Below are 14,035 nucleotides of genomic sequence, written 5' to 3'. Positions count from 1 at the left end.
TACTGTGTAAAATAGCAGGTAGGGTATGAAGAAGAGCCTTTTGTATACATATTGCAGTGGGTTTTTTATACTAGAGAATTGAACAGATACCTATAAAAGAAAAATTTGTGTAACCTCTCCGTTATTAGTTTTATGGTATTATGTGCAAAATGGGTTACAGTTTTTACTCTTGGAGGCTGAAAAAGTAACATTTTACTGAAAGGAGTGCAAAACTTGGTGTACCTGAGGTAATCAAGATCACTTGTTTTTTTGTATGAACAAGCAGGAAAATGCACATTCAAGACTGACTTAATTAAAGTTCTGGTGTTCAGCAATGGAAAGCCCACAAATAAACTTCCCTCTAGGTCTGGTTTCAGACCAAAAAAGGAGTGGGATCCAAGAGGATGGGAGTCCTCCATTAAAAAGAGCAATGACAGAAGTGCATGTAAATAGAAATGTACGAGTTGTGATAAATAAATTGCCAACAATAAAGAAGGAAAACTTGGACGAGTATGACGAAACTCCTGTGGAGGCTGATGGGGAAACCGACAAGCCAAACAGTACTTCACTATCTGAGCCTTTGAATTTAAATCCAGGTTTGAAACACACGTTGGCACAGTTTCACTTGAGCAGCCAGAGTTCGCTGGGTGGACCGGCAGCTTTTTCAGCTCGTTATTCCCAGGAGAGTATGTCACCCACTGTCTTCTTGCCTCTTCCGTCACCACAAATACTTTCTGGTCCACTGCTCATTCCTCCGGACAGCTCCACAGAGCTCACCCAGACTCTACTGGAGGGGGAATCTATCTCTTGTTTCAAAGTTGGAGGAGAAAAAAGGCTTTGCCTGCCTCAAGTGTTGAATTCCGTTCTCCGAGACTTTTCGTTGCAGCAGATCAATACGGTGTGTGATGAACTGTATATATACTGCTCGAGGTGCACTTCTGACCAGCTTCATATTCTGAAGGTTTTGGGAATTCTTCCATTTAATGCTCCGTCCTGTGGGCTGATTACGCTGACTGATGCTCAGAGACTATGCAATGCTTTGCTACGTCCTCGCACTTTTCCACAAAGTGGCAGTTTTCTGCCTGGTAAGAACACCTTGGCCCAATTGAAGGAGACTGGCAGTGCCTTTGAAGTAGAGCATGAGTGCCTGGGCAAGTGCCAGGGCTTGTTCGCGCCTCAGTTCTACCTTGCGCCGGATGACCCGTGTATCCAGTGTTTGGAGTGCTACGGGATGTTCTCACCCCAGACGTTCGTGATGCATTCACACAGATCCCCGGACAAGAGGACCTGCCACTGGGGATTTGAATCAGCCAAGTGGCACTGCTACCTGCACATTAACCAAAAATACTTGGGAACGTCAGAGGAGCGGGAGCTGAAACATCTCTTGGAGGAAATGAAGGAGAAATTTAGCGAGAAAAATCAGAAAAGAACTCGGTCCAAAGTAAGTTCACCTACTCTTGTAAAACTCCCAAATCTCTTTCTTCTCGCACGTACGTACTTGTTTTGAAAACTTCTTGCTTGCCTTTTGTAAGTGGGAATGCTTGTCACATCAAGCCTGAGTTCAATTGGTAAGAGAGCTTCACCATGGAAATACATTTCTCATTAAAAGGTGCTGTAATTTCTTTCCTCTTTGGGCTGTAAGTGACTTAATTCGAGCTGGTTTGGCTTTGTTGGTTCTTGTTCTGTTCGAAGGTATACAGTCTCTGGAAAATTCAGAGTAGTTGTGGAAATTTTCATTCTCCCATTCAACCTTTAAGTATGTTCTACGTGGTGTGTGTTGCAGTAGCTGAGCAAAGCAGAAAGGAGCTTGAAAATCAAGTATTGCAAATGAAGTCTTCATTTGTTATTTTTACTCCAGCACACACACGCACGTGCAGTGTATGGCAACCTGGCTCGCTAACCGCCCATCTCTTGACTTTGCTTGCAGGGTAGCGCTGCAGTGATAAATTGCTATTTAGAAGCCTAAAGTCTGCTTGTTCAGCAATAGCTTTCTGTTTAAACCAGTTGTATAGAGAAATATGCCAAAAAGAGGGGGTTTTAAGCAGCCCAAGTAACGAGCTGTAGGCCGGTATCTTGACAATGGTTAATAATAGACGTCATATTTTTTCCTAAAATACTGCTGCAAGTCAGCACTGTGGTTCAAAAATACAGAGCTTATTTTTCCCTTAGAGATCTTCTACTTTAAATAATAAGACAAGCACCAGTAAAATACTGAACATCATAGATGTTTCTGTTCATAGAATGTACACTTTTGAGGGGTATAATTTAAACTTAAGAGTCTTTTAAATGGTTTGTGTGCCACCACTATGTTTCTTTTCAGTGTATTTGCCATTTATATGTCTGTTTGGTGGCTACTGGTTTGATTTTATATCCATTTTACCTGTTGGATGTTTTGTGGTGGATTTCGAAGTAGCTGCAAGAGCACACCAAATGGTTGAGCCTTAAAGGGTGTGCTACAAGTTGACACCTTTCAGCATCAACTTCTGAAAAGTCAGTATTGCAGAAGGACTTACTGTAGTAACAGGGGTTTTTACAGTTGTGCCAGTCTACAGTAAGGGATTTTGGCAGAAAATTTCCATGAAAGTCTGCGGTACGGCATGCTTCCACATGCTGAATTAGTTGAAGATGCGGGTAGGTTCGTAGCAAGGAGACTTTGCTTTTCATCTGATAAAGACACGGCAGTCTTCATCCTTGCAATGCCAGCATAGGTCATAAACTGTAGTTTATATGATGGATGCATCAGTGGAAGTGTTTATAATTCATACCTGTAATACTGCTTCCCTTTTCACCGTGGCAGATTTCAGACTATGAGATCTTTCAGTTTCATGTGTACAGATTAAAAAAAAACAGCTGAAATTAACAGTAACAGTCATTTGGACTGGGCTGGTGCAAATGAAATACAAAAACTTTCTGGAGTCTTCCTTCCGTTGCAGACCTGTGTCGTTCTTTCTTACAAAGCAGCATGTGAAATCAGAACGAGAGAGAAACTGTGAAAACTTGAGCAAAGATAAAATGGTGGGGGAGGGTTCTTTTTCTTATTTTTGGTCTCCCACATATTCATCTGGAAAGCACAAGAGATTAGAAGAGTTTAACAGGGGAGTGTTGGAGCGCTGCCTCCGTTTCCTCGTCCTGGGGAAGCTTGGGCTGCTTTGGTTGTCTTTTCTTTCCCTCGTTTCTGTGGTGTGACAGAGATACTAAGTACAATGTGTGGACATTCCCTTTTCTGACACTTCTAGGGAAATTATTTTGCAGGATGTTCCATTTGCTATTCTGTCACCTTCTTACCACCTTTGCTGGGTCAGTACTCAGAAATGCTGATGCATCTTCGAGGTTATCTTGGAGTTGCCCTTGGCTAGGTCTTTGTGCATCCAGTAATAATAAATTATTAATTAAATCTCATTGTCTTTGGAGCATCCTAGATCCTGTGCATTGCTGTTCTCCTTAGCGTTTCACTCTGAGTTTATTGCCCTCACGGTGCAAATATGCTTTTGCTTTCAGTGCTTTAAGAGCAGACAGTGTACTCACGAGGTTAATTCCTTTCTGCTCTTTGTGCTAAGAAGAAAACTGTGAGCTGTATATCTGATTGTCACCGAGTTTCTCATGTTCTGTTGGGTTCTAGACTGCAGCGTAACGTCCACCTGCGCTTCGTGGGAACAGCTGTCAGTGGGTCTCTGCTGATCTCTGTGCTTCGATCCTCATTAACTTTGCGACAGTTTCTGATAATTGCTCTGCACTAAAACTTTATCTTGCTTCTCAGACTAATTCCTTGAGTTGGTCACCATGCTTGGGGAAAAGCTTCGTGTGGAGAGTTAACATTTCTTCGAAGTATTTTTGTAAATCCCATCTCTGCTAAAACTACTGGCTTAGTGATTAGGTTGAAACCACTACTTTTTTTTCCTTAAAGAACAGCTTTGTACAACTAGCTTTAGAAGAAAAGCAAAACATATTTTTCCTGTAGCCCTTTCAAACAGTTTAGGTAGAAGTCATTAAATTTTAAGTTTACTTGGATATATTGCATTTATAGAATTATTTGAGAGCACTAAACTAAACAGATTGTTAGGTAGTGAAATACACATGTATATATCGAAGTAGATGCTTTATCTCTGTTTTATTAACCTAGATGATGAGGAAAGAATCATGTTAGAGAAAGATTTCCTGTTTATTTATTACTACCTTTCATTTTCTTTCCTAAGAAAAAAATTGACTGCAAGGTATGTAATTCATTTTTACAATGCACGTTAATGGGTAGACAGTACAGTTGGTATCCATTTAAAATAGGTAGAAATGTAAAAATCTGACCTAATAACTTGAAAATACAGATTACCTCATAGATAATTTTGTATGTAAATATACAAACATGTTAAAATGTGAGTCCTAAAACACAGACAAGATGTGACTCAGAAGTTAGAATTGGATTACTGTGTACTAGCTGTAATGTAAGTAGAAGAATATATTTACATTATTTAAATTATTAGAATGATCTGCGTAAGTAGAAAAAACTTGACAAATGTCAGGATGAGGCTGTTTTTCTAGAGATTATTTGCTGTATTTCAGATCTTTATTATTTAAAGACTTGATTATGAATTTACTATTTTGGACCTTAGCTTCCTTTTGCCCTCCCTCCTTTCCGTCTACGTTGAAACTGATTTGAGGAACTGCAGGGTTGGAGTTAAATTTCAGTTTTGTTAATTTGGTGGGCCGGAAGTTTTGACCAGAATATTGTGTATGGGATTGGGTCTCTCTAATGGTCGGGCGACATTTGACTCTGCAGACCTTGGTACAGGCCACACGTGTGTAATTGGTTATTCTCTTGACTGCCAGAGATGGAAGTTCTGTGGCAGTGTATTTCAGGGTGTGTAAATATAAACTGTTCTGATAATATATCTTGTACCCAAGAAATTGTGAAGATGTTAGAGTGCTAGGTGAAGCTTTAGGTACTATAGGGATTTTTTTTTTTTTTTTTTCCCCCAACTTTATAGGCTTTTTTCAATTGAGCAACTTTCCAAAGTTGCTGGGTCTGGCTGGAATGGTGCTCACTTTCTTTGTAGCAGGCTGTGTAGGTGCTGTGCTTTGGATTTGTGGCTAGAACAGTGTTGGGAACACAGCAATGTCTTGGCTGCTGCTGAACAGTGCTCAGGCAGCATCAAGGCTTCCTCTGTTCCGTGCTCGGCCCCTGCAGCAAGGAGCCCAGGGATTGGCAGGACTGGCAGGGGCCAAGGGGATGCTCCGTACTTTGTAATGTCATGCTCAGCAATAAAAACTGGGATAGAAGGAGAAGAAAGGGGGTTTTGGCATCTAAGGTGAATGTTGTTCGGAGGCTGGCTGGGCATCAATGTGCCTGTGGGAGGTGGTGTGTGATATCCTTTGCTTCACTTGTTTTTTTCTCTTTCCTTCCCCTGTTAAACTGTCTGTATCTCGACCCAGGAGCTTTCTTGCTTTTGTCCCCATCCCCTTGGGCATGGTGGTGAGGGAGCGGCTCTGTGGGTGCTGGGGTGCTGGCTGGGGTCAACCAACCACACCTTACCCAAAAACCCGCTTCCCAAGGCGATTTTAATACAATGAAATTAAGAACCAATTTCTTAGCTATGAGTCTTGTTTAAATATATGACGAGACACCCTTCACTTGGAATTAATACTAACTTTGCAGTAGAGCACAAAGTATCACCAGCTTTGACTAAAGAGTAATTCCAAAAATATTTCTGGAGACAAACAGAACAAGAATTGCTATCCAACTACAAAATGCACAGGAGTTTTTTAAGATTATATATTCTGATGCACCTGAATTCATTTTGTTTGTTACTGCAAAGGGAATGGAGTTGTCATGTTACTGCAGCAGGTTTGCCCACTTCTGTAATAAAAATTTGTGACAACTGAAGCAAGTTTTGTCTCTGGAACACCAGTAATTGTTCCATTTTATTCACAGGTTTTATTTTGTAATAAAGTATCTGGCAGGTGCTTACTGTGGTGTGGATACTTTATTACAAAAGGCACCTTTTGGAAATCCTAGTTTCTGCTTTCTGTTTCTCCCAAACATTTTTAGCATGCCTCTGGTAGAGTTCTGGAGACTCAGCAGAGGTTTTATATCGGTTTCTAAAGAGATTTTCTTTTAATTTTGTTGCATCTTTGCCTGTAATGGGAAATTGGAGATCGAAGAAACTGCTACCCTACATTTCTCCCAAAGACACTCAGTTTTCCAGTACCTCAGTTTCTCTGATGCATGTGTATTAATGGTGTAAATGCCATTCCCCATTTATGAAAATGTAAATAACATGTACCTGTCTTCCAGTTAACAATTTATGTTCTTTTCTGTAGGCAGATGCACAGCAGAGCCTGGAATTACCACAGTGGTATCCAGTTATAAAGCAAGAAGCAGAAACTGATCCTCAACCACCCTCCTTTTTCCATCCCAGGTAACTGAATTTCCTGTGTAGAACTATGCTGTATGTACAAGTATTTAAGTACTTTTGCCTATTTAAAGATAATTCAAAATGAAAAAAAAAGTACTTGCAACCTTAATTGTTAGGAAGGCTCTAAGGGATTGCACAGAAATAATTGTACCCTAACTTTTTATACATTTCTTAGTGTAAATATTAATGAACTTCTTATGAGTGGTTTTTGGTACAGGACTCAAGCTGTGATCTATGAGTGTTCTTCAGTAGGCAATACAATTGAAATGTAATTACAGTTTCCCTTTTCAGAGTAGAACTGACAAGGCAATTTTTAATCTTTCATATTATAATATAATGCATGCACGTGGAAAGGTGCTTAGGGCCTATTTACCATGAGAGCAACTTAATTTCCTTTCAGACAAGACTTGTGAAAGATGTGTGAAGGATTTCTTCCATGCTAGAGCAATGGCTACAGCTGAATTGTCTGTTGATTAGTTTCCTGGTTTTAGAAACCAAGTACATTTCCTTAACATAGTACGCAGTTTGTCCTCTGCATCAACAAGGGAAACAGTTTTTCTTGACGTACCTCTTACCATAACCCCGTGTGGTTATGCATTTACTGTGCATGGGTGAGATTAGACTCTTTTGGCTAACAGCATGCATCAAAGCAGCACACACCCATCGAACTAGTTCCCACACAAACACGGGAATGGTGGAACTTCTGTGATGGTTCCTCAGTTTGCTGTTCCTATCGGTGCCTTCCTTCAGAACTAGGAGAAAGGAAAGTGTTGAAGACATCAATCTTGACTCCAGCATCATGACATTGACCTTAACACATTTTTTCCCTCTGTACTAGACAAAAGCTGCATGGCTAGATTAGGGCAATATGGAAGGATGCTTCCAGATGTCCAAGAACTGTGAAAATCCAGATGGATTGCTCAATATATGTGGGAAAGAACGTCCAGCAGTGGGCTCAGACATGCCCCAGCACTGTCAGTACACAATTTCGCTATTTAAAGAGTGATGTACTCGTTCCCACTACACTGATCGCTTCCCCCATCCTCCATTGCTAATATAAGGTTTATGAAAATGCTAGAGAGTCTGGATTCAGTGGCATTCTAATATCACTGTTTGCATTTAAATGAAGACTTCATATGATTTTCTGTATGATTCTTTTAATCAGCCATGTTTGGAAAATCCTCTTGTTTGATAGCCTCAAAACCTTATCTAGATAATCTACTCAGTAAAGATTAAGTAGATCATTAGGATTTCCTTTTGCATAGGAAAAATTTAAAAAGAAGGTGCTTATTTTTCATTGAAGCTTTTACAGTTCGAAACCACATTAAATTAAACTTACTGCTCTCTGCCTTACCTTTCATTCTTAATTTTACTGTTCTACTGTTTCAGTTACTACCTTTATATGTGTGATAAAGTGGTTGCCCCGAATGTATCCCTTGCATCACAATATAAGGATGTTGCAAAACCAGCAGTCAAAGCCTCAGAAGTAATTAAATCCTCACCTGGACAGTCAGAGAAGAAGCTTGGTAGTGGAAAGCACAAAAAAACTGCCTCCTATCCAGAGCTTTCTCTTGAAGAACAGGAAAAAATTGACTTGAAAGCTGGCGTGGAGCAGCATAAACGTTTAGGTGAGTAGTGAAAATTATGTTGAAGTCTTTTGAGTTTTTATACCTTATAATTTTGGAAAGCTCAACTCCAAGCTAGTGTTTTGTGATGTCACTTCAGTTTTCCAAAAATTCTTTTGACATTTTTGTCATCTTTAGTTTTATTTGCATTTTTTTCACTCCGGAAGTTTTATTTTCTGTGATTATTATGCTGTGTTCTTCTTTCCTCTGTAGATCCACCTGTATCAACTCGTTCCACGAGAAGTGGAAAACCTGAGCGTATTTCTTCCAAAATCACTAGAGACTCTAGCCGTGTCGAAGTAGGTAATGATGGGCGAACCTTGTCCCCCACTCTCATGAAAGACATCAGCTGTGAAGATGACAAGGGAAGGATCATGGAAGAAGTGATGAAAACCTACATCAAACAGCAAGAAAAGCTAAACGCTATTTTGCGGAGGAAACAGCAGCTTCAAATGGTACAGTGCTAAGCTGAGAGCATTTCACTTCTGTCCTGAGAAAACTGATGTTAGCTTGTTGGTTCTAGGATCAGTGTCACAGATTGCATTCATTTAGAAACACCAAAACACACAGATAATTTTCCCCCTAGCTTGAATCCAGACGCCAAATCTCATTACTTTTGAGTCCACTAATAATCGGTGTCTTTTCAGTGTGCAACTATTGTGTTCAAGCAGCTCCTTCTTTTGTTTTATCCAAATGAAAAGTACTTCTTTCAGTTTAGAATGTTTTCCAAACATTTAGGTACTTTGGAAGATATAGTTTAAGTCCTCTAAAATGTCCCAGTTTTCAGGATTTTAAAGATGTGGACATCAGTATTCTAGGAATACACTTCTACACTGCCTTGTATAAAAAAGAATGCCTCCTTCCTATTTCCATTTGATAAGCCCTTGTTTTTAGGGGGATTTTATTAGTCTTTTTTAATAATGGATGCCTCATTTCTGCTTTCTGCATTAAAATAAATAGTCTTTGCTGCTTATATTCATAGACAAGACCTACTTTTTAATTTAATTTTATTTAACGTTAAGCTCAGAATCTGACCTCAGATAGGACCCTAGAGCTGCTGCTTTTAAGTCATTCTGCTGTTGGAGGTAAAGCTTGTAGTTAGTTAGCTTGAAGTTAAAAAAAAAAATGAAGACTTAAAAAAATACCAAAATGCTAGTGGTAATAGAAATCGAACAGATTTATTCTGTTTTCTGGTAAGACTTCTTTCATCTTCAAAGTATATTTTAGTGAATCAGTGCTGCTGCTCTCTGAGGTTCACAGCTGGAAGTTGTGAATCTGTTTCTGGAAGCTCCATGTACTTGAAAGTGTAAATTGTTTACATTGAAGTGCTTGCTACAGAATTCCAGGCTACCATTGATAAGTAGACAAATACTCAGGCTATCATCATAGATAAACGTGCTCTTTTTGGCCTCATTGGTTCCAGATACACATTTGAATTCAGTTTTTCACCTTTCTGGTCTTAGAACCAAGGTGTATGTGATCCTGATTTTTCTTGACAGGAAGTGGAAATGTTAAGCAACTCCAAAGCTATGAAGGAATTAACTGAAGAACAGCAGAATTTACAAAAAGAACTTGAATGTTTGCAAACAGAGCACGCCCAAAAAATGGAAGAATTTTATTTCGAGCAGAGGGACTTGGAGAAGAAACTGGACCAAGTGCTGAAGCAAAAGTGTAGCTGTGACTCCAATTTAGAAAAAGACAAAGAAGCTGAATATGCGGCACAGGTGAGAAGGGAAAGTTTGTTTCAAACCAAACTGTATTTAGTGTATAAGGAAATCGTGAAGCTGTTGCTCAGCCTCCTTAAGGTTTCCTCTTCTCCGTGTGTTCTGATACCATAGACTAATACCAAAATAGGTCACAGTGACAGCAATATTTATTCCCCTGTCCCTCGATGGAAACTGAGGTAGAATGCAGCTTACAGAAACACTTCACCTGTCAAGTGTTCCAGGTTTGTCTTCTCAGATATTGATATGATGTTACTGATGAAATACTAATCTTAAACATAAAGTCTGTTACATCATCATTTAAAACAAATTGTGTTTTTCATGCCCGTGTCATAGCATTAAACATTCTCTTTTTAGTTATAGAAATAAGCTATTCATATTTTTCTTCCTTTTATGTTAAAAAAAAAAAATTCCAAACCTCTCAATCACCTTTTTGTCAGATTAGTAGCATACCTGGTGGCTTTTTCTATTCCTTGGTGGTAGAATCTTCTGATGAGCCCCCTTCTGTCCTCTATCAAAGCACTTTGTCAAGAGTTCCCTTAGAAATTAAAATTGTATTTTTGTCTTCCATTCCTGCCTCTTGGGTTTGCTTGTCAAAGCATATGGAGGTATTTTTTTCCTTTTTTTTTTTTTAACTTTTACTATGGCTTTCTTCATGTTGGAGGTTATTCATGTCATTCCAATAGGAGAAATCCAGTTAATGCCAAAGGGAGTCTTGGAATGCCCCTTTTCAAAATCCATTGCAGTTATGATTAAATGTATAGCAACGCATTTTGTACCATGTCACAGAAAACTAGTCTTCACTTTTTTTTTTTTTAAGTAAACAAAATCTGAAACTTAAGCTCGGTAAAGCTTTGTGGTTATTTGATCATAGCTGTATATATTTCCTCTTTTTACTGTCTCAACTAAGAAACAGGCAGTACTTGAGAGACAGGTTTTAGTATTTTTGGGCAGCAGGGCAGAGACTAGCATCATAAATCCTCATGAATTTAATTTCATGACATCGCACTCCACAGATTCGTAGCCTTCACTGCCAGAAATAATCCTCTCTGACTAAGGCCTGATTTACTAAACATCTGGTACAAGCCCTATTACTGCGAGTAACAACATGTTTTAATTTATGAAGATAATCATGTGTAGCATGTTTTATATGGCTTGTGTAGCTTACTGTCTTCAGAGGGTAAAAACCATAGATGGTTCCCCAAGGAGATTGGTTGATCGTTTCATTTGAAGTTTAGACTCTGAAAACTAAATATGTTCCTTGCGTGGAAGTTCACTCTGTTACTGCTTGTGTGGTAGAGCTATCTGCAACACATAATTTGAACCTTTTTCTCCATTTATTGCATCTTACAGTAGATTTTGGACTCTAGATTCCAAGCAGTTGTCAGAAGTACCCAAGTTAGACATCCCCAAGCTCTGTATACAGCATTTTAAAAAAAAGTCTTAGTCTGATTTCTTCTTGAAGCAGTTGCCCAGGCTGCCCTTTCTGTCTGAGAACTTTGGACTGGGATGAACTCTTTGTACATTAAACCAAATTAATAATTTGGTATTTAGAACTTGCTTAAATGTCTGTTCTTCTTTCTAGGCCTGCCTGAAGATGAACTTAAGTGTCTTCTCCCCCTTTTTGATGTCTTTATTGAGTTGTCTAGTTTAATTGTTGCTTTACCCTGTCAATCACAGTAGGGCAGTATAACCAGTATTGGAACCTTTCCTTAGAGCTGGAAATCAAAACTCAACCAGAGACGTGCTTATGTAGTACGTGCTGCAACATGCAGGCAGTGGGCATTGTCGTACTGCTCCAGTTCACTTAATCAAAGCAGTGGAGTCAGAGGGCTTGCATTAATTTGGAAGCAAAGTAGTGCTAACAACCACTTAAATATTTCTGGTTAGGCTAAGATCCATTTAAATATTTCCAAGTATACAAGTGGCGGTGAAGGTCCACTGAATGTGGTGCTTCTCTAAAATCAGCACAGCAGTTCCTTTGCCCAGTATGTTTTATAGCAATTGACAAACACCAGTGATCCTGTGTGTTCCTGTTTCCTTCATTCTTATGAGCTGTCTTCCTCATTTTCAGTGAGATGTGTGCTTAGTGATGGTTTAGATCAGATAGGTACCTATCATCACAAAGACAAATGGATTTTTTAGATTCAGTGATGTCTTTTTGTAAGAAATAAACCCTTAAATCAATGGTAGAGAAGATAACTGGTTTCCAGTCTCCTCCCTGAGTTAGCTGCTGGTAGTATACCTGTAAGCAACGTGACAGTAACTTTCCCGCACTTGAAAAATTCATCAGGCGTTTGCAGATCTCACTGTAAATAAGTTTTGATGGCACTTCAGCAAGTTTGAAGTTTACTGAACTCCAAAAATGAAAAAAATATTTAATTCCTGTGTTTAAACACAAAATGTTCCACAAAAAAAGTAGGGTGGACTCATGTTTATGTTTGAACACACGCATAAATGCACAGGCAGTTATGTTGAAGATTTTCTGAATCTCATTTCTGGTAATTCTGTTTCATTTATACTAAAGGGTATCATAATGCAGTGTTGGTGGTTTTGTTTGTTCTAGAAATACATTCAGGCTTTGAAATAAAGAAGTAATATTTTGTCAGGTAAGAGAAATGAACCTGGGAAAAGAAAAAGTGCTATTTATTCTGGGATTTGTGAAACATCTGATGCAGACATCATCATGATCTTCCTAACAGATTATGTGTATTACTGAAATGATCTAGTGTGACAGTTCATGTAACTACAATTTATATATATTTAAAAATCGGATTTTCCTATTTTTTTAATTAAAGTATCATGTTTATGCAGCTTTGCATATTGATGTCATTTGCTAGTGGTGTAGTAGGTAACGGCATAGTTCTTGGTAACTGTAGGAGATGAGCTGATAAGTACTGGTGAACTGAAATATCTGATGCGTAGGGTGGTCCTCAGTGGTGTCTTGAAATGAATAGTTGACGTTTACAAGTAAGTTTGCTAAAATGTGCTTTGTCTCTGTCTTGTCTATTTTACAGCTAGCAGAATTGAGACAGAGATTGGATCATGCAGAGGCAGATAGACAAGAGCTTCAAGATGAACTGAGACAAGAACGAGAGGCAAGGGAGAAGTTAGAGATGATGATAAAGGAATTGAAGCTACAGATTCTGAAATCTTCAAAAAATGGAAAAGGAAAATAGAAACTGGAAGATGAAGCATGACTGCGTCCTTCAAACAGGGTGTTTTGCTTTTTAATGAATTGTGAGCAGTTTCTGTGCGATAAGAAAAAGTATTCTCTACAGATTTCTATTTCCCAGACGAGTCCAGATGAAGATATACATATATATAAATAAATAGATAGGTATGCATTTTTAGATTTTCCTAACCAATGAAAATCTACATTTATTTCTACTGGTGTTTTTCTCAAACAATGAAAAATACGAAACTCTTCATTTAGAGTGACCAGTTTCTATTTCTAATGCAGTCTTGAGGACTCTGTACCTTTTAACATTGTCTATTAAAATATATGTGATGATCTTTATTTTGCTATTAATTGCACATCCAGTTATAAAAGTACATTTAAAAAATTCTAAATATTTCAAGGTCAAAACCAGTTTGGGTTTCAGTGAGAATTATGTGTTCTCGAGCTGGGGAAAGTAAAGGCAGCTTTTCGTCTGTAAGATAATACTCAAAATTGCCACAATGATCGATGATTGATCATCGTTAAGTGATTTACCAGCATGAGTTTTTCCTGTAATTTCATTGTGTGAAGTTAAGCTGATCTTTTCAGTATTTTCTATTTAACAACTCCTTATCAATCTAAAGAGTTTTAGAGCTAGCACTTGCTTACCGTGCTGGAAGAAGAAAACATTAGGGTTTTTTTGTAAATTAAAAAATTTACGATTACAATGGAATCTTTGGAAAGCAAAAATTTGCATATTTTCTTCTCTTTTCTTCTATATAGTAGGTATGAAAGAAACGTTAATAAAAGGCTTAAAGGTGGAGCTTTTCCTTCTAGAAACTGAGAAAGCTCGACTTAACTGGTTGTCAGATACTAATGCTTTCAAGAAAAATAATATTTATTAAAAAGTATGTAATAGTTTCTTTAGTACCCGAAGCCTCCACACTTTGAGCTTTTGCCAACTTGTGGATTTTTCTTTCATTCCATAGAACAAGCCTTAACTGACATTGCGATAATAGCTTAAAAAATAAAATTCTGAGATACAGCACTTTGAAAATAATTTTGATAGTCTCTGTATTCGAATGGCATGGTAATGATACCATGAATTAAGAAATACAGCATGCTTGTTAAGCTATAACA

The 14,035-nt window shown here is 38.2% G+C and overlaps 1 protein-coding gene across 1 annotated transcript; it reads left to right on the top strand.

Moving 5' to 3' along the window:
- The first annotated feature begins 247 nt into the window (after positions 1-247).
- Positions 248-12,930, top strand: SKIL (SKI like proto-oncogene). Its single transcript, XM_009981559.2, has 6 exons — positions 248-1,420; positions 6,292-6,389; positions 7,776-8,014; positions 8,225-8,466; positions 9,511-9,735; positions 12,753-12,930. The coding sequence occupies exons 1-6, from the start codon at positions 314-316 to the stop codon at positions 12,912-12,914; spliced, it is 2,073 nt and encodes a 690-aa protein (XP_009979861.2). The 5' UTR covers positions 248-313; the 3' UTR covers positions 12,915-12,930.
- The last annotated feature ends 1,105 nt before the right edge of the window (positions 12,931-14,035 follow it).

Source organism: Tauraco erythrolophus, chromosome 11 (assembly GCF_009769465.1).
Source record: "Tauraco erythrolophus isolate bTauEry1 chromosome 11, bTauEry1.pri, whole genome shotgun sequence".
Taxonomy (NCBI): Eukaryota; Metazoa; Chordata; class Aves; order Musophagiformes; family Musophagidae; genus Tauraco; species Tauraco erythrolophus.
This window is presented reverse-complemented; position numbering and strand designations above follow the sequence as displayed.